This window comes from Parasteatoda tepidariorum, chromosome 6 (assembly GCF_043381705.1).
Source record: "Parasteatoda tepidariorum isolate YZ-2023 chromosome 6, CAS_Ptep_4.0, whole genome shotgun sequence".
Taxonomy (NCBI): Eukaryota; Metazoa; Arthropoda; class Arachnida; order Araneae; family Theridiidae; genus Parasteatoda; species Parasteatoda tepidariorum.
The window spans coordinates 15,615,966-15,637,214 of record NC_092209.1 but is presented as its reverse complement, the minus strand read 5'-3'; the positions used below and the strand labels follow the sequence as shown (position 1 = coordinate 15,637,214).

The window sequence follows — 21,249 nt, the reverse complement described above, 5'->3', positions numbered from 1 at the left end:
ATATAATAGCGTACAAAAAATTATAAGGAAGCAAGTATCTGATGTCAATTATTGAGAATTGCTTGTTCCAAATAATATTAAGGAATCAGAGATATTCTAAAAACAATGATAATAAACTAAGATTAATGAGCAAATGCTCTACACCCTGATGTTATGGTAGGGGGCGTTTTCAAATTTAAATATAACGAATTCTGGTGCAATTTTCATTAATAATAGCTTTAAAAAGATTTGAAAGTTGCATTAGCTCTACATTTATTTTAAAATTATTATATTCAATCTACTACTGGTCTTAAAAGTATATTTTTCAGTATTCAGCGCTATGAATCTCAAAATGATAAAACTAAATTTAGATAATGATACTAATTATTTCAATAAAGGTTAAAACATAAACAAGTAAAAAAAATTTAAGCAGAAAAGTAACCGAAACAAAAACTTACAATTTACAGAGGGGCCGAAAGAGGTACAGGTCTTCCATTATTGTTGTTCCGTTAGAGCAGAGGTCGCCAAAGTGGTCTATATAGACCCCCAGGGGTCTATTTAACAAAAGCGGGGGTCGATCTGACACAGGGGGCGAATGGGGGTCGGAAAAAAAACAGTTCTAAATACGCAAATCACACATACCTAATTAAGTATGTAAAATTTGTGAATTTTTTTTATAATTGACTCAATATCAGTTTCTTTATAAAACATAAATTAATAAACGTATATTTATTGGGGTGAATCAAGTATTTACGTACCACCGCGCAGTGGCACGAACTCAGCGCAGTTTATAAGTCATATGCATATATGCGCTTGTCCAAATGTCACGCGTGACGAGCATTGACGTTACAAATGTAAATATCGTACGCAGTTTCAGCTATCTTTGCAAACAGTGTTGAATATTTGCAGTGTCATTATTAAAACTTTTTTAGTTTTGGATAATTATTTATTGTTTCATTAAAACCATTCGTTTAGTTTAGATATCAATTTTAATTATCAATGCACAAAAAAAAAGGTAAGCATTAATAATATGGATTAGTACAGCCCGCGACAAAACTATAGCACACTTTGTATTTTTTAACAAAAATTTCAAAATTGACCAATTTTGACGAAAATTAAAATTGATCAATTTTGAACCCACTATAGCGAATCTTGCAAAAAAACACCAGGCACACCCATCTCATTGATCACGAAGCAGTAAATCTTTAGTTATTTTACTTATTATATCTACTTAAGCATAATTACTTATTATTTAATAATAAGGTATTTAAATTTCAATAATAATATATTNTTCAATATTAATATATTTCTCATAAAACTATTGTTACACAATGTACTATTACTTTAATAAATGTTTAAAGTCATAAAATGAATGTACAAGCACAGTATCTATTACAGTTTTATTTTAATTAACAGAAAATTACTTTGTGGGGGTCGATGGAGATTTCGAAAAATTATATAGGGGTCGATGATCAAAAAAGTTTGGCGACCCCTGCGTTAGAGGCTCCTGCTTCTGTTATTCTGATGAATGCTCTGGGATTTGTTGCGAAACTACCGTGAGAAAAGTCGACATCGTATAATGGAAATTTCTTCTTGAACATTGTCCAGAGATTCAATTTAAGTTCCTTAATCACTCTTAGAACAATGTCAATAGTCTCCTCTTTATTATCTACAGCATTAAAATACATATGATGCAATATGCCATTAAAAGTTGTATCTCTAATGTTATTAGCTTTATCTCTATATGAAAGAAGAAAGCGTTTTTCGTCAACGGTAAAATATTTATTTGAAGATGTAGCAATAAAGAAGTCTAGGTCGTCTAAGCAATAATAATCGCCCTGATTATTATTAAGGTATTCAGTCATATCGTATTCAGTCATAGAATTCTGAAAAGTTTAATACTAAGGCCTAAAAGTTTAATACTAAGATTGGTAAGACTTCCAGTTAGTAATAGAATCAAAGTTATTAAACTAGTTGAACCCTGATGACTGCTAGTACGCATGCGCATTGTACATTTTGAACTGGCCAATAGGATTGAACGTCATACGTACGCATGTATGCCGTCACCTTTTCTAAAGACTAGATGACTCCTCCTCCAGTACGCTTGACTTACAACCCACGTGGTTTGTGCATTTTCCTCCCCCCCCCCTCCAAAAAAAGTCTTAATCTTTAAAAATAATAATAATTGATTAAAAAAGAAAGTATATATTCCTCCTAAAACCCAAAATTTTTATAGTTTTATGTATGAAACTGCAAGATTAATATGATTATGATTAATCATAACGAAAGTAGTGGTTACTCAGATTTATAAGCTAATTAAATGTAATTGGAAGAAGAAAAAAAATATTTAGACTAAGAAATTCAAAATTTGTGACACAATAATCTAATGAGTCTGCAACATATTGGTAGGTCATTTTTGTTTAAAAGTCAATTTTCGCAAATTCTTGTTACATTACTGTTATATAAAATTAGGTTACATAGTTTTTTTTTTTTTAATATGTATATAAGACAAATAAACTTACGGCTTTAAGATTTAATACATAAAAAATAATATGAATATGCGACAAAATTTAGTTAAATATACTGACTTGAAAGAAAAAAAAACTTTATTTAAGAATATTTTGGAACACAAAGTATATTTCATTTATACATTGTAACTTTTAAATATGTGATTCGTTTAAGAACACTTCTTTCACTTGAATCTTTCCATATCAAATTGATGGATTCTTAAAGGATCAATATTTTTATTAGAACTTTTGCGCATTTTAATAAAAATTATGTTTTTTAGCGACTTTTTTACATTGATGTACTTTTACATCTTGGAAAAATGACCGGTTGTTTACTTTACTTAAGTCGCCACTTATTGAATTAACGAGTGGTTATTTTCAGGTCTTCAGTGAGCCAGATCTGAAGTGACCGCATTAAAATATATTACATACTAATTTAAGGCCAAAACAGTCCATTTTAACAAAGCAATGCTTTACTTAAATGCGAATTTTTTAATGCAACATTTTTTCTCATATTTATAAGTAGATAAAAGTATTCTTTAAATTATTACTTCATAGGTTAAAAATGAACTAAAAATAATTGTTTGTGACTTTTATTTTTAATAAATAGCATACCATAAGATGATTTTGCATACAACATGCTTTTACGCGAAAATAAATTGATTTGCTGACAAACTGAATTGTTGAATGGCTGAAATAGCACAAAAACTGTGAATACAGTTTTGCAAAGAAAAAAAATATGATTGATAGTTTTATTGTATATTTTGAAAAGAAATACAGACTATGAATTACGACCACCTATGCCTAAAGATGAGAATTTAGGGAATCCTTCCTTTAAAGGGGATTCAAAGTGTTCTACATTTATTTTGTAGTCAAAAAGAAGTAATAGTTCGAAATGCATAAAAATAAATAATGGTTTTAATTACTTTGTAAAATTTTCTAACTCAAAAGACTACATTTTAGTTGCAGTTCAGTAAGGACCCACAAATGAAAACAAAAATACCTCGGGGTTTATGAAATAAAAACAGGATTTTATACATCGGTCATTAAAATAGAAGTTTCGCTGTTATGGGACATCTGAAAAGGCATGTAAACCTTACGGCAACCTTGTGTCTGAATTTTCATTTTATTGTCACGAAAATGTTTGTACTAAAAACCTTTTTTTCAATAAAGCAAAAATATTGCAGTTTCAAAAATTTCATCCTGAAAGGATCAAAAATTAATTTTTAAAGCTTTTTTGAAAAGTATTGTAATTTAGATCCATCATGACGTTTTAGCTTACGTCACGCTAGCGATGAAATTGCATTGCCCATTAAAATTTCATGACAAGGTGGATTTTAGCTGAGCTTGCAAGACGTTGAGAAAATAAACCTTATAATTACCTAGATTTAAGATTAGTAAGATTATTTTCACCCTAAGACAAACTCTTTTTAAGGTTTTTATATAGAGGGTTGTTTTGCAAGGTTTTGAATTAGGGTAATGTGTGTAGAATAGAGCAGATAGTCACAGATCTCATTTTAACGTTAGAAGGTTTACACGTAAGCCACATCGCAAACCTTTTTAGCTTTACATTAAAAGGTATTTGCAGAGAGAAAATAAATCTTATTTTGCTATTTGGGATCTACTAAAGAGCGCAGACTGCATCTATTTTAGATTGTAATCACTAAGAGAATTATATTTAGAGTTCATGAAATAAATAAAGAGTTCAGAAAAAAAATTCATGATTTAAAAATATCCCACCATTAACACTTTTTTTTCTATTGACTACTGCTTAGCGAGGGGTTAAATATTAATAAAGAAAAAGTAAATAAATAAAACTCAAATTCACTTCAAATGCATAAATTTTTTATAAGAAAATAATCTTAGCTCTAAGCTCACGTTTTTAATTTTGTAATTTCTTGCTCAGGATTTTAAAACATTGTTTAACTCTCACAGCGCAGAATCTAAGAAAATGTCAGAACTTGATTTTGAAGACTAACAGCATACAATACTTTAACAGAATATTGGAAAAATAATAATCCTTTAACAAAGTTTAATTAATACTTAATCAATTAAAAGGTATCGGCAGCTAAACTGTTTCTTTTTTTCAGACTACCTATTATTTAAAAACGAAATTATATTTTCAAAACTAATTCGTTTGGTTTAGCATTAAAATTTGCTAAATATTCAAGCTCAATTTTGAATTAATGAATTAGAATTCTTGACTTAACTAGCATAAGAAGAATGGCACTTGACAGCAGCTTAGATATCAAGCAAAAAAAGAAAACTTCTTTTAGCTGAATAATATTTACCTTTTCCAAAATATGATATTTGATATCGAACATATCTGACACATTAGATTTTTTTTCTCGAAAATATAGTTATCCTGATTTTTTTGTAAAAAAGAATTATACTATACCAATACTCAAAAGATGATAAGTTACTTTGATTGATTTATTAAGAAGGAAAATTATTTAAATTTTAGAATATTTTTCCTATTCGATTCATTATCATAATTTAGAAAGAAGAAAATACACATGAATTATTAATTAGCTCTCTATGTACAAGAATTCAACATTGACCATAACCTAAAACCTTTCAAATTAATTAAAAAAAACTTTAAAGGCTTTAAGAAATTAGAAATTTTTGCTCAAAGTGGAGTTTCTGGGAAAAATAGTTAAAAAATATCGTTTCTAAAAAAAGTTGCTAAACAGTCTTCATTAAAACTATGCAATGAAATGTACAGAGCATAAAGTTGTTTGACAGAAAAAATAACCAAATTTAAAAACTTTCAAATTAGTTTTAAAAAAAATTTAAACATGCAGTATCGTATCTCGCCAGTCTTCTTAATACAAAATATTGCTTAAAAAACTCCTTTTATACAAACATATGAATAAAAGTACCAATTCTTGTACATTCAAATTCCTGTCCAGAAGATTAGTTTGGAGATGTCGCTTTTCTTTTTCTTATTCTACACTGCAAAACAAGTTGAATGTAGCTTTAGAATATAAAAATTTTTGATGAATTTTTTTAAGATGTAATTTATTAAATTTAAATAAAAACATTTAAAAATTGAGCATTTAATTGTAGCAGCTATATGCGCTTGATTTTGGTAGCGTTTCTGACAATATTTTCAAGCTTTTTCTCATTGGCAAGTAAATATTATTGTAATTTTTTGTACAAAATTAAACTAAAATTAGATCACTTGCCAAAGAAAAATTCTTTGACTTTTTTTGCTGTTTTTTCCCCCTTATCCATGGACCAAAATGACTGGGCATTACTGTAACTTTTTAAAATGTTAAAAAAGTTTGAACAGACATGCTTTTCATTTTCATAAAACTGTGGCTCCCTATTTAGCATAGAACGCGCTGACTTAAATATTGATTAAACTTAAACTATCAGTACTGAACAACTGTCGCAAACTCACAAAAGTTAAACTTGCATAGTGCTCGTAAAAAACACAAGAGTTTTCAAATAATATACTTAAGTTTATCGAATTCTGATATTCGTGCCATTGAAAAATACTATCAGTGCATTCCTACTCAAATAGCACCTAATTTGGTTTTTCACGTTTAGTTTTTTTTTTTCTATCTAATGGTTTTATTTTATTTTATAACCATCGTTGAACAGCTGACCCAATTTTTAGGTTAACAATTACTGATGTCAAGTTCCATAACCTTGTAATTTTAAACCGAATTCAGATGACAAGGGAACTCTCAGATCAAGTATTTGGGATAAATCTGTCTTTATGGAGGACATTTTGATTTCATTTGCGTTACATGGAGAGGAAAATCACGAAACCCTCTCACAGTTAAACGGACGGTAAGGTGATTCCTACCCAGGATCCGCTTACTACTGAAGATATTCCGTCTACTAGTGAAGATATTTCACGTCAGCAGTGTGGTCGGTGCGAGCCGGGTATGAAATTTTTATCAGCCATTTTAGAAAGCCATCGCTGTAATTCGATTCCTGTTCACTGCATTGTAAGGCGAAACGCTTTATCCCCTGAGCCACTACGGTTCCAATCTAATACTTTGTAACCGTAACATTTAAGCTTTGCTTTCAAGGATGTCATTTAGGTTTTGTTTGAAATACATACTTATAAAAGGTAAGAAACTAGAACTGAAATTTAAAAAAAATTTGAATTCTTATAAAGTCTTGGATCGAAGGATTACAGAACATGAACATATTCCTATCTGACCTTCATGTTGCTTAAAATATTTATAGGAAGCAATGAACAAAATTTAGTTTAATTCTAATTCATGATTGTACAAAAAGTAAAATTTGTTAATTTTACTTTCTGTACATAGTTTTTTATATTTTAATATGAGCCGCGATGGCTCAGGGGATTGAGCGTTCGCCTTCTAATGTCACTGATTGAAGGGGGTAGAAATTTTTGTGCGTCTCACTCAGACCTGTCTGTTCCTACCACCTATCTAATCTAGAAAAACTTTCCTAACTTGACTTGATCTGGTCTTTGCTGAAGTTCCTGTCCGCCGCAGCGGTCACCCGACTTCTTCATCTGTATTTGGCTGAATGGCAACTGACACTTTTGGCATATAAGAAGAAAAGCAAGGAGAGTTGACGACTGGGTAGTCTACTGCATTAAGCAGGTCACATCTGAGTATGTATTGAGATAGAAAAAATTGTAAATTGAACTGAGTGATGAATTAAGCAAATGAGTATAGATGATTTGTAACATGGGGGCACAATTAGGGGTGGTATGCTCCCGAGCTGAGAATCACCCTTGTTCATTTCCTCTTCCCGGGAGCATCCATATATGATATAATATAGGGGGGGGGTATCTAATATTTACGGTTTGTAGTAATCTGATAGTATCCCGTCAGAGAGCAGGAAGTGTAAAATGGGGTTGTGCATTTTTGCATCCTGTATTAGTTCTTTGTTCAAAATAAGATTGAATTCAGCTGCTGTACTTTTCTTTGCATCACTGAAGAAGCTAGCATTTAGTTTAGTCATGAATTCTTCAATTGAGTCTATATTTAGATCTTTCCTGATATATTTGTTTGGAAAGTGCCAAGGGGCACCGGTCATCCTCCGAAGGAGTTTATTTTGTAGAACTTCCAGCTTTTTTTATTTGTGTGTTGGTTAGGCAACTCCATGCTGGGCTAGCATATGTAATGATTGGTCTAATGCAACTTATATATAGTTGCCTTTTCAAGTTTAATGGTAATCTGGAATTGGCATTAAGTAGTGATCGTAAGCTAGCAAAGGCTGCTTGGGCTTTTTTAGAGATTTTATCAATGTGGTTATTCCACGATAGTTCATTATTTAAGGACAGTCCTAGGTAGTCTGCAATATTAACAATTGGTATATCATTGGAGAAGAGGGTAACATTATTCGTAATGCGTTTATTCTTTTTTTCTCCCTCTAATATTTATCAACTTTGATTTGTCTGTGGTAATAGCAATTTTATTCCTGGCGCACCAGTTTTCAATTGCTGGCATATGTTCATTCAATTTTTTTAGTGTCTTGATTTGGATTTAGCGACCTGGTAGCAATCGCTGTATCATCAGCGTAGAACGCTGTTTTTCTCTCTTTCTTAATTTTAGTTACTTGTGAAACAAAATTAACTACCCAATTTTTTCCTATAACTTTTTACCTTTGCATAACTATCTATTTCAACATCAAGAGAATCCCAGTGTTTTAAATGGTGACTAGTTTACATTAAATATGCCGGCTCACAAAGTCCTCCAAATTTCCAAAACAAATCAATACCTCTGGTGGTACTAATCGAGGAGTTCCCTCGTCTTTTGGATTGGTTTCAAAATTGCAAGGCTACGGAGTTGAACATTGGTAGCCAAGAACTCAAATTTGGGTCGGCTGTTCAACGACGGTTATAAAATAAAAAAAGTCAATTCTCGCAAGTCGCCATATTTAGTAATTCTATGTAATTATTAGGCCAACAACTGTGATTTCAATAGTAAATTCACATTTTCATGAATAGCACATACACATTTTATATTATGGTGTTTTACTTACGCATAAAATATGGATAGGTCGTAGGGCAGCAAACTTAGATTTGCCAATTTTTATGTTTGGATGCGTCTGCCTTGATACTTGATATGGTTACATCAAAGTGCACATTTGGCTTTCTCTCTGTTTTGTTTAATTAGAAACACATAAATGTGGATATATATTTCAAACAAACTAAAAATAAAAGGAACAATCAATAAAATGAAAAAAATTCTTTGACAATAGCAAACAAAAACCAATCGCACACTGTTTATTAACATGATGAAAAAATATTTCACGTACAACAGTGAAACTCATAGCACAAAGAAGACTGTGTATATAGGAAACAATAACACATGGAAATAATAATTCAAACATTCAAATCCTTTCGAGATTAGTCCTTCATATCTTTTATAAAATACTTTGAAAAAATGATTCCAAGTTAAAGTATTCAATATATCTTGTAGAAATCTTTCAGAAGTAAATACTTCTGGACTTGTTCGGGAACGCCCAGTTCTTCTACTCCTTCGGGCAACTTAAAGTTGCCTTTTAATCTGCTTCTGATGAAGTATCTTGAAAGGTGCTTCAGAGATCTTGGACGCTTATCAGAAGTTTCCTCATAATTTACTAGATTGCAGTACCATTGCCATATGTCATTTATCTTCTGATAGTATCTAGGATTGATCCCCTCAAAAAGCCTAAAAATATCGGTCTTGGTCAGAAGGGCATCTGGGATAGAGCTCCAGAGTACTCGCACGGCCGTTTCATAAAATTCAGTTTTACGGACATACATACGAGTATAAAGATCCAGAACCTGAATTGCACGGAAGTTGAGAGGATTTTTAGACATATCATACAAACTTTTCACCCACGTCTCGTAGTCTTTTTTATTATCAAAAATCCTAAAAAGTGAAGAAAAAAAAATTGCAAATTAATAGATTCTAATTCAATTTTTGAATCGCGTGTAAAAAATGTTACTCTGTTTCAATACATTTTAAAAGTGATTGCCAACACGAAATTATAGTTGGTTCCGTTTCATGTGGATATGAATTCTTATTTAAAGTAAGAATAGTCGAAATTTAAAGGAATTCCTCAAATACGGCCTCAATAGTTTCGACAGGAGTGTCTCCAATTCAATTTTTAGAAATAGGATAAAATAACAAAAATTTCATAAAATATCTAGATACAGAATAAAAATCTCAAAACGTGATATTTCAACAACTGAACTGTTAGGACAATATATTACACTACTCACTGTATTTCTAAGCCAAGAATCCGAAATAAAAGTATTTTTGTTCAGAAGCAATTTATTTTTGTGTCTGATCTTGTAGTTCAACTAAGAAAAATATTGATATAGTATTTAACTTATTTAATAACCCTCCTTTTAACCAAAAGTAATTCAGAGGGATTAGTTTACTTCACTGTATAGTACAGGATAACAACATGAATAACTTTCGTTAAAGTGATCATCTTTCCTCGAACTCAGTACTAATCATTGACCTCCAATATGCTAATATCTACGTATTATCTTAGTTAAGAGAATCAGACCCGAAAACGAACTTCATCAGAATAAACATACCGTTTTTTCTGCGAATTTAAATCTCTGTGTCTCAAAATATGAGATGTAGCCGCTATCTAAAAAATAGATTTACCAAAAGCCAATTTTAAGGAACAGCGAAAATTATGAAGAAAATGGGAAATATAATGACAACTGAAGCTGACTTCATCAGGGGGTACCAGTCCATGAAGTCATAAATGATTGGCTTTTATGACTTTTGGGAAGTAATATCTAGAGAAAAAGATATTTTTGTGTCTGATTCTGAAACTTAACTAATTGTTAGCAGTAATTAGTTAGGTTATTTATTGTTTGGCCTTTAAACCATTAAGTTAGACACTTTACTTAGTTCGTGAAAATTCGATCATTTAAACAAAATGTATTCAGGGCTGAATAGCTATTTAATCATACAATATATGAAGTCATTCACGGTAGTCGGATGCGAAATGAATTGAATGCGGATTGAACAAACTTACATGACGTGCCATCATACATGACTTCTTAAAAAATTCGAAAGAAATGAGTACACATGCTCCTGATTTCGATGAAATTCCACCAAAAAATTTTAACAACAAATTGAAGAACACGTGCGAGACTAAGTTTACTTGAAGCAGTTCCAAAAATATACAAGTAAGAAATTTATTTTTGAAAATGTTATATTTTATTAATTTTAACGTTCAAAATAATATTTTATATTGAATCCGCTAACATTAAAAATATTGTATCAATTTATTTTAAATTTTTCAATCACGAATTCAATTTCTAGATAAATCAGTTTATATATANCCTTCGTGGAGGACATTTTGATGGAACTACATGAAGATTAAAACCACGAGAACCACCCACAGTCAGCCTGACTGCAAGGGGACTCTAACTCATGATCAGTCTATCACTGAGGATATTTCACTTCAGCATTGTGGTCGGTGCAAGTTGGATGTGGAATTCGTATCGACCAGCCACAGCCGTGATTCGAACCTGGTTCACCTCATTGGAAGTCGAACGCTCTATGCCCTGATCCATGATGGCTAAAATGCATATTTTAATCATAACTATGGAACTAATTAGTAATCAGTTTTTTATGATTGCATTACAAATTAATTAGGTTTTATATATTTCTCTGCGAATGGCACAGTTAAATGCATAAATTTAAATTAATTATTTCCTAATAAATAAATAAAAAGAGTTTGAAGAACGAAAACTTGTGGGTAAAATAATCTCTGGGTATCTATAAATAAATATCTAAAAATTATTTTTTTATTATTTTTTTAAAGTTATTTAGTTGTAATAGTTAATTACTAACCTTTCTTGAAGTTTTTTTCGAATATTATTATGAGTTTATTTTCACTATTATTCTAAATTGAAAACCAAAAATTAAAAGTGGATTTCATTTCTTATATAAAAAAATCCCGTATCATTACACTAATATGTAAAGTTTCTGAAAAACATATTAAAAACTTTAGTAACTTAATCATTATGTAATTATTAATCAGTAAATAAGTTATATTTATTTATTTACGTAATACCACCTTGATAAAAAAGTTCCCGGAATAACCCCCGGGTGGCGCTACTATCGTTCCGATTTGAGTTCTGTTTTTTTTGTTAAGTTGGTACATCTGTTGTTGATATTCCTTCTAAATCTTAGCGTCATAGCTGGACATTTGCAAAAGTTACGTAGCCATCTATCTCTGTGTGTGTTGGCGATTTCTTACAATTTTAGAAATGGATTTAAATTTGCAACAATGAACTTGTATTAAATTTTGCGTAAAAAAACGGATTTAATGGTGCTCGAACGTTGGAAATGTTGGAAAAGTGTTTCGGCAGCGATTCTCTAAAGAAAACGGTTTTTTACCAGTGGCACGAGCGATTCTAAAGTGGTCGTGAATCAATCGAGGATGATGAACGTAGTGGCAGACCATCAACATCGAAAACCGACGAAAACATTGATAAAGTAAAAGAAATGTTAGTCAATAACCGCAAATTAATCATCAGAGAGATAGCGGAGGGCTTGAACATTGCCTATGGATCCGTCCGAGACATTTTGGTTAGTGATTTGGGTTTCCGTTGTGTGGCAGCAAAAGTTGGTGCCAAAAGACCTGAATTTTATGCAAAAAAAAAGACCGTGTTGACGTCGCAAAACACATGATTTGCGAGGCTGAATTCGATCCCATATTCCTCAAAAGGATCATTACTGGAGACGAGACGTGGGTTTATGAGTACGACACGCAATCCAGACATCAGGCAAGTGAATGGCGCTCATCAAAGTGAAAATCGCAGGAAGCACTGATGGACATACCGAAAATCGAATATAAAAAAAATTTATTGCAAACGAAAGTTGCAAAAATTGGAATTTGATCAAGGTGGTAAGCTCAAAAGGAAAACATTTCAACTTAAAATTTGAAATTATTTTGCTATAAAATTTTCAAAATTTTTAATATGAATTAACTTTATACAACATTACTATACAATCTGTTTGGGGAAAGAAGAAAAAAACAAAAAAACATTTAAATGAATTTATTGCAAACGAAAGTTGCAAAAATTGGAATTGGACTTCTGATTAAATAATTTAAAACTTTTGCGTAACAATCTGTTTATCGTTAAAAAAAATAAACCTAATAGCCTAGCAATCTCAAGCTTTCCTCCAAAAATGGTTACATTTCAACAAAACAAGTGACAAATAGGACTGAACTTTCAACTTTGATGTTAGAAGCAAGAAGCTATATTAAAATCTACCAATTTTAAGAAAACCCGAAATAACTCGGGTTTTTTAATAGAAACTTGATAAATCATTGCTTCTGTTATTATTTGTTGTTTAGTAAACAGTACACCATTTCAACTAATAATTGTGTTATTGTAAATTATTAAAATATAATTTTATGCGGAACAATAATGCATTAAAGTATTGAGAAAAATGAAAAACAAACTATTTTCGAAATAGATGAATAACATTTTTAAATAACAAACTATTTTTTAAATAGATAAAGGATGTTCGAACTAATTTCTTGAAACTGCAAGTTTTTTTCTTCTTTTCTTCTTTTTTATATTTATCTTAATGCACAAAAATCAAATAAATTAAAATTCTGCATATTTTCATACTAAATATCAATACATTTATTTATTTTTTAACCATAATTAATTCAGACAAAAGCATTTTCTATGTTATTATTGTTAAATATATTATTGTTATCAAAGTAATATAGACTTCTTGTATTATGTTTCAACTTGAGAATCACGCAATGCTTATAAGTGAAGGGAAAAAAGTTAAAAAAATAATGTCAAGATTTATTAAAAGAAAAGAAAAACAAAAGAAACATCAGAAATAAAAACTGTGAATGAATTTGCGTAAAATAATAATGCTAATTATTTCGCTTATGTTACGTTGAACATGTTATCGAGCACGTGAAACGGAAAATAAATAAATAAACGGTTCCTCAATAGATACTGCTTTACATCACACTTTTTAGTGTTCCAAAGCAGTTAAAAAAATCCTTAACATCATCTTCAACACACTCTTTTCCTTCATGTGTTTCCCCTTTGGATAAAATACAAAATTATTTTCCCATCTTTGACTACCTCACCTGCTCGACCCCACCTTTTTTTCCATTTTAACAGTTTGAGAGAAAGAGCTGTTGGGTCAAATGACGATGGAGCTAATTCGAATTTATGTTGTATAAATGTATAGCTAAATAAAATGTTTAAAGAGAATAGAGGAAACTACGATAATTATTAACTGTAAACTGCAGAATCTGAAATTTATTTAACAGTACTAACATTTTCCAACTGAAGTTTTTTGAAAGGGAGAAAGAACTGCTAGAAAGCATACTTCCTTGCAAGTTAAAAATCAACGCAAGTGACAAAACATTCAAAATTGAGATTTTTATAAATATGGTATCTTTGTACGGTAAGTTACATATTGCAAAAAAAAAAATATTTTAAAAAATAAATTTTATTTTATTAGCTTCTTATAACACTAATTTAGCACTTGAAATAGAAGGGAAATAGTTGTTAAACCGCTTTTCTCGGAACATAACTGTTCTATCTATATTTTGAAAGCATCCAAAACAGTGTTTTCCGAAAACACCGCTCTTCGTGAGTTTTAAAATTTCAGTCGAAAGTTAAAATATTTTAGATAAAATAAAGGTAATTAAAATTCGTAAAAAATTCTCCCGATTAATTACAGCATAATTAAACAATTAAAATACAATTTTCTCATTCTAAGTGAAACAAAATGGTATCGAACTGAAGGAAAAGCGAACACTTTTAAAAATTTTTTAAAAGGAATTGCTTTTAAATATTTTCATATCACGTATGCTGTGATTGAGGATTTCTCAACCTTTAATAATTTTCTTTTTCATAACATAATTTTAAGACCACTTATGCAGTTTATCTACATTTCATTTTGTTCAAGAATTCTAAAAAAAATTAGTAGAAGTCACAATTACATATAGCCAAATCTATGCAATTAAAGGGGTTATTCGATTAAAACAGCAGTACAATATTTAATCTTAAGCTCTAAATTTTTGCGAAAAATTAATTTTTAATGGAATTTAATGCATAGAATAGTTTTTTGACATATTTTTTTACTTTTTTTTAAACTTTTTTTCTAATCCTCAAAATTTGAGAAATTTTAAATAACTTAGTTTTATGATCAACAAGCAATTATAATTAAAATTATCTATTTCAGAATCATAAAATATAAATGTCATTTAAAGTTACATAGAAATAAATCAATGTCAGTGAAAAGTATAATATAGGTACTAAAATATTATTTGATCTCTTCTGAATTCCCGAATTTATCCTAATGATTGTGTGTGATGTGTGAATGTGGCCCACCCTATAAACGGGTTTGTGGCCGTTTGGCGAGGGCAATGTTGCTCGCCTCCGTGACTTTGGTTCACAGGTGCCCACTGGGTAACGCGAAATCAGCAACAATTCTGGCATCTTCATAGGCAAAGATTCAAATTCAGTGCCTGTCATTGAAAAAAATAAATAAATAAATGAAAAATATCTAAATTAATTCCATATTTAGTTTATTTCAAGTTTTATTAAATAATTTGAGCGAAAATGCTTGAAAATATTATGAAATAACTCTTAAATAGGAATTTTTTTTTATTACAATAAAAAAATCTGGCATTTTTCTAAAATGGCAAAAGTCGAATATGCATTTACAACTAAGAGTGCAGTTTTTACAAACTGTTTCCTCGGAAAGTCCACCAAAATATTAAAAATATTTCTATAAAAAAAAATTTGGCTTCGATCTTATTTGTTTTATAGCTTAAAATAAATGCAATATTTAGTTTCCTTTAAAAATTAAATATTAAAAAAAATTATTTCCCCATTTTCAATATAAAAACAAAATGTAGATTTTCTATTAATTAAGAGAAGAAAACAGTTGTTGGCTTTTTACGTAAAGGAGATAATTATACAAGTAATTTGAGGACAGGAGAAAAATTGAATATTTCTTGAAGGAAAAAAAAAATATTCGTAGAATCTTTTTATAGAATTTGAAAAAAAGTTATCTCGACAATTCCATAATTTTTACTAAATTTACCGGTTGAAAAAATTCGAAATCGTATATATTATATATAAGATATATATATTATAAGAATCGCACTTATAAAAATATTGAATATTATTTTGAAAAATACATTTTTGAAAATTTAAAATTATTATCATAAATATTATACACATATTTTTCAGTTTATAAATTAACATAAATAATAATAAAATCGCTAATTAAACCCTTCATTTCAGTGCATTATTTATATTACTCTTGTTATTCCTTAACCCCTTGGGGACGGGTGATTCAGAAAAGCATTCGTACAAAATCGGAATCAAGTTGTAATTAAATAAAAAACGGTAACTTAAATGTGGTCGTTGCTAATTTGACAGACTTACTTTGCTTTTACTTTAATTATTGTTAGTTTAATCATATATATAATCAATGTTAATTCAAAGTATAACTAAATAGTTTTATTTTGAACAAAGTAATGGTGAATTAAATAAATCAAACAATTATAATTCCGCCTACAAATAAACTGCTAAAGAAATACTTTGATTACCAGTTTTATATTTTTACAATGATTGATGCAGTTTTATGCTGTCACGTATTTGTGACAGTCGGCGCGAAAGGGTTAATTCAGTGCAACAATAATCGATATTAGGGATTTCAAGTTCTTGTTGGGTATTTCCTTAATTGGCACGATCTTTTACACTGTGCCGGAAAATGTCCTAAGCCTGCTTATCATGTTAAAATACTAAAGGTGCTTCTTATTTTTATTAAAGGTGCTTATTATTTTTATTATAATTAGGTTAAAAAAGTCTTGGCAACACAAATCTTGACCTTCTGTGGTTTAAAAGGCTCTGGGGTTTTCACAGCAGCGACCCTTACTTTTTTTTTACATATAGAATGATAGTTAGATAGAAATTTTTTAATGTGTAGTCAAATTTGAAATATTTTGTACCATGTGGCGTAACTACCACTGAAAGTATTAAATACCAAATCACTAGTATATATAAGACAAGTTAACACGACTGTATCTCGAGGTACCTTTTGATAAATGAAGGTTGAAATAGTCGATAATTAATTCCGATCATTGGTGACCTCCGGACGTGATAAGAACTAGCCAATATTTTAATGAATCCTGATGCTACAGATCCTTACACTAGTTTAAAAACAGAATTAATTGTTAGATCAGGCGAATCATCGCAACAAGAAATTCGCCAATTTTTGTCTGGTGAAGAACTGGGTAATAGGAAGCCTTCCGAACAATTAAGGATTATGAAACGTCATGCAAAAACATTATAAGTCCCTAAAAAGTTTATGTTAGAACTATTTTTGCAGCGTTTGCCGACATCAGTGCAAACAATTTAGTAGCCGTTTCAGATTTATCTTTAGAAAAAGCAGCCGACATTGCCGATAAGATATTAGAAATCACGTCCGATTCACCATTGAACTGTTGTTTTATCACTTTAATACAAGATAGACTCATTCAGAAGGTTAGCAAATATTTATTCACCATAGCTGTTCTATTTTTCATCCAGAATGTTGCCATGCAACATACAAGAAATCGATTAAGCAAGATGATTATAAATCATTTCTTGTATGTTGCATGGCAACAGTCTGGATGAAAAATAGAACAGCTATGGTGAATAAATATTTGCTAACCTTCTGAATGAGTCTATCTTGTATTAAAGTGATAAAACAACAGTTCAACCATACTCTCTATGTATACGACAAAACTGTTATCACACTCGCTTCACTATAATATCAAAAATCAATGCTGGACGAATTGAGAAATTTACCGGATGCAGCAAAAAACTCGGACAAAGTAATTGCATCACAGAATAGAAATTAACTAATCCCTTTTTAAATTTTGGCTTCACTTTTTGCTAGTTTTTTCCACACTAATTGTAAAATACTTAATAGTATATTTTCTGGTGTACGCAATTATCATTATTTATTTTTTTTCTTTTTTTTACCTTTTTACAATATCAAGCAAAGGAACCGCTATTTTAAAGTTGTTTAAGCAAGAAAACAACTGTTTGAAATCGCCCGTCTGGTCTCTATACAATCGTTCTACATTAAAAATTGGTCTCTCTAAAGCAATCGCTTCTGTTGGAATGAGATAATGATTCGACATCGCTGCAAAATTTGGCTACTTTATAACAAATTAAAATTTATTAATTATCAGAAGCATGCTCGTATTATTTTTTGGCTATAAAGATAATTTACTTATCTTTTATAAAGTTATATAAAGAATTGTTTGTCCAGTTTTTATTTTATTTTTGAACCCTTAATGTTCTTTGAGTAAAATATAAAACAATAACTGTATATTCCATTTAAAATAAATTACACGGTTCAAAAAAGCAATTAAAATTAGTCAATTGAAAATCTACACTTAAAATTGAAAATCTACACTCACAGCGGCAAATTGGGTTTGATATGTAGAATATGTGTTTTATGTTAAGTTAAATTTTAAATTATCTTTGTAATGGGAAACATGTGGACAATATTTTCTAAACCATAAAATATACGTTTTACACAATGCTTAAAAAATCTGACATAAAATATGAAATCCCGATATAAAATATAAAGTGAAACCGCTCCTTTCAAAAAAAAAATGTCTATGTAAAGCCCAACTATCTATATATTCAGTGAAATAAAACTCAAGAACTGCGTAAAAATCTTGTCAATAACTTGAAATCAAAAATCAGTTACAATCGCGTGCATTGTTTCGATACATAATTTAAGAAAAGCATTTTAGATTAGATAGAAACTTTCAACGATGTTAAACTTTTGTGCAGAATCCATCAGTTTATTTCCTGGATTTTTTAACTCAATGTGAATATTGTTTTCTCAAAAAATGGCCGTTAAATAATTTTTCACAGAAAGTAAAAACATTAACCTGAATTTAAACAATATTTTAGGCATAAACAGAACTGCTACAATTAATTGTAGAAAAAATATAATAACAGGAAAAAAATCTGAAAATTACCAATTTCGTGATTTCAATAAAGTTCAAAATTATTATTTTAAATTAAAGGAAATGGACAAACAAAAGAAAAAGAACATAAAAAATTAATCTCCTGAAAAATTTAAAAAAAAAACAATGGCCCCAAGACGCCAAACTATAAATGTGAAGCACTTGCATTAGCTATAGATGAATATACAACACGTAAAATCGCTTATAAAAAAAAAGGGCAAAAAATAAAAAATAAGCGCAAAAAAGTCTGAAACTAATGAATTTTATTTGCTAAAAAAATATATATATATTTCTCTGATTTAAAACAAATAGGTAAAGGAATGATATAGCATGAGAAAGACATCTACGAGAAAGACATTTAGAGGTAATGCGAGATAATAAGAAGAGAATCAGAAATTAAGAAACAAATATTGACAAAGAAATTCAGAAAATTAGAAATTTTGTTTGATAAAATACAAGAAATATCATTTCGATCTGAAAAAAATTAGGTACAAAAGATAAGGAAGCTCATAATTAAAATCTACCATACATTTATGTATAAGTAGAAAATAAGTGACTGAAAAAATATATAAAATTGTAATAATACAAAAGATACAAAGTAAAAGAAATAGCATAAAAAAGAACCAAGGCAAAGCATTAAGTACAAAAAATAGGAAAAAAAAATATATGAATTTTGTTTGATAAAATGCAAAATTATAATCCTGAACTAATACTGATGGTTAAAATAAAGATAAAGAAGTTTAGCAATTAATCTGTACAATGCATTCATTAAGTTATTTAAAAAAAATCGGAAAATTTTGAATGATAAAATAAAAAATATTATTTTGAATTGAAACAAATGGGTAAAGAAAAGATAAAGGAGCTTAAAAAAACCTCTACAATAAATCTATTAAATATAAAAAAAGAAGAAGAAAAAATGAAGTCTGAAAATTATGAATGAAAAAATAAAAGATATTATTTTGAAATAAAACAGCTGGGTAAAGAAAAAAGAGCTTAAAAATCACTACAATTCATCGATTAAATATAAAAAAAGGGAAAAAAAAGAAATCTGAAAAGTATGAAAGATAAAATAAAAAATATTGTTTTGATATAAAACAAATGGGTAAAGAAAAAGGAGCTTACAAAAATCTCTACAATACGTTATTAAATATTTTTAAAAAAAAGAAATCTGAAAATTATGAATGAAGAAGTAAAAAATATTATTTTGGATTAAAACAACTGGGAAGAGAAAAAGGAGCTTAAAAAATCTCTACAATACATCTATTAAATATTTAAAAAAAAAAAGAAATCTGAAAATTATGAATGAGGAAGTAAAAAATATTATTTTGAATTAAAACAACTGGGAAAAGGAAAAAGAGCTTAAAAAATCTCTACAATACATCTATTAAATATTTAAAAAAAAGAAGAAAAAAAAGAAATCTGAAAATTGTGAATGACAAAATAAAAAATATTATTTTGAATTAAAACAACTGGGTAAAAAAAAGAGCTTAAAAAAATCTCTACAATACATCTATAAAATATTTAAAAAAAGAAGAAAAAAAGAAACCTGAAAATTATGAATTTTGTTTGATAGAATACAAAAATGATTATTCTAAGTTAAAATAATCGGGTGAAAGAAAGACAAAGAAGTTTTAAAAAAGCTATACCTACTATGCATCGATAAAGAGAATTTGTAAAAAAAAAATGACTCGGGAATAAATAAAGTTAAAGCAAAAAATGAATATGAAAATATGGAATTTTGTCTCCTAAAATATAATGTTACTTCGATAAAAAAATAAAAAAACAATTGGGTAAAACAATTATAAGGATGCAAGTGTCTGCTATCAATTATTGAGAATTGCTTGCTCCAAAATATATTGAGGAATCAGAGATATTCTGAAAACAATGATAATAAACTAAAATTAATGAGCAAATGCACTACATTCTAATGAGCACTGCGCCTTAATGTTATGGAGGGGGCGTTTTCGAATTTAAATATAAAGAATTTTCACTAATTATAGCTTTAACAAGATTTGAAAGTTGCATTAGCTGTACATTTATTTTAAAATTATTATATTCAATTATTACCGATCAAAGTAAAAAAAAATATTTTTCAATCTTAAAATCGTAAAACTAAATTTAGATAATGACACTAATTATTTTAATAAAGGGTAAAACATAAAAAAGATTAAAAAAATTTAAGCAAAAAAGTAACCAAAATAAAAACTTACAATTTAAAGTTGACCCAATTATAGTGGTGTTCTATTGTTGTTCTGTTAGAGGCTCCTGCTTCTGTTATTCTGATGAATGCTTCGTGATTACTTCGGAGACTACCACTAGAAAAGTCGCCTCCCCATGGAACTTTATTCTGGAACATAGTCCAAAGATCCAATTTAAGTTCCTTGATCATTTTTAGGACAATATCAATGGTATCGACTTTATTATATATAACATTAAAAAACATATGATGCAATATGACACCAAAAGTAGTATCTCTCATGTTATTAGCTTTATCTCTATATGAAAGAAGAAAGCATTTTTCGTCAGCGGTAAAATATTCATCTGAAGATGTAGAAAATAAGTCTTCAAAGAATTCTGGAAAGGAAAAGTCAACCATTGCTCTGAATAGTAAGACCCTAGTATTGATTGGTTAACTTCCAGTTAGTAAGAGATTCAAAGTTATTAAACCAGCTAGTACGCATGCGCAATGTGCATTTTGAACAAGCCAATAGGATTGAATGTCATACGCACGTCATATGTCAAAGTGTGCATGTATGTCGTCACCTTTTCTAAA

At 29.2% G+C, this 21,249-nt stretch overlaps 1 protein-coding gene across 1 annotated transcript; it reads right to left on the bottom strand.

Moving 5' to 3' along the window:
- Positions 1-8,693: 8,693 nt before the first annotated feature.
- On the bottom strand, positions 8,694-21,162 carry LOC107451960 (uncharacterized). The gene is made up of 2 exons (XM_016068207.3): positions 20,687-21,162; positions 8,694-9,340 (listed from the first exon to the last, which is right to left on the bottom strand). Exons 1-2 carry the CDS (start codon positions 21,070-21,072, stop codon positions 8,890-8,892), a joined length of 837 nt encoding a protein of 278 aa, XP_015923693.2. The 5' UTR covers positions 21,073-21,162; the 3' UTR covers positions 8,694-8,889.
- Positions 21,163-21,249: the final 87 nt, after the last annotated feature.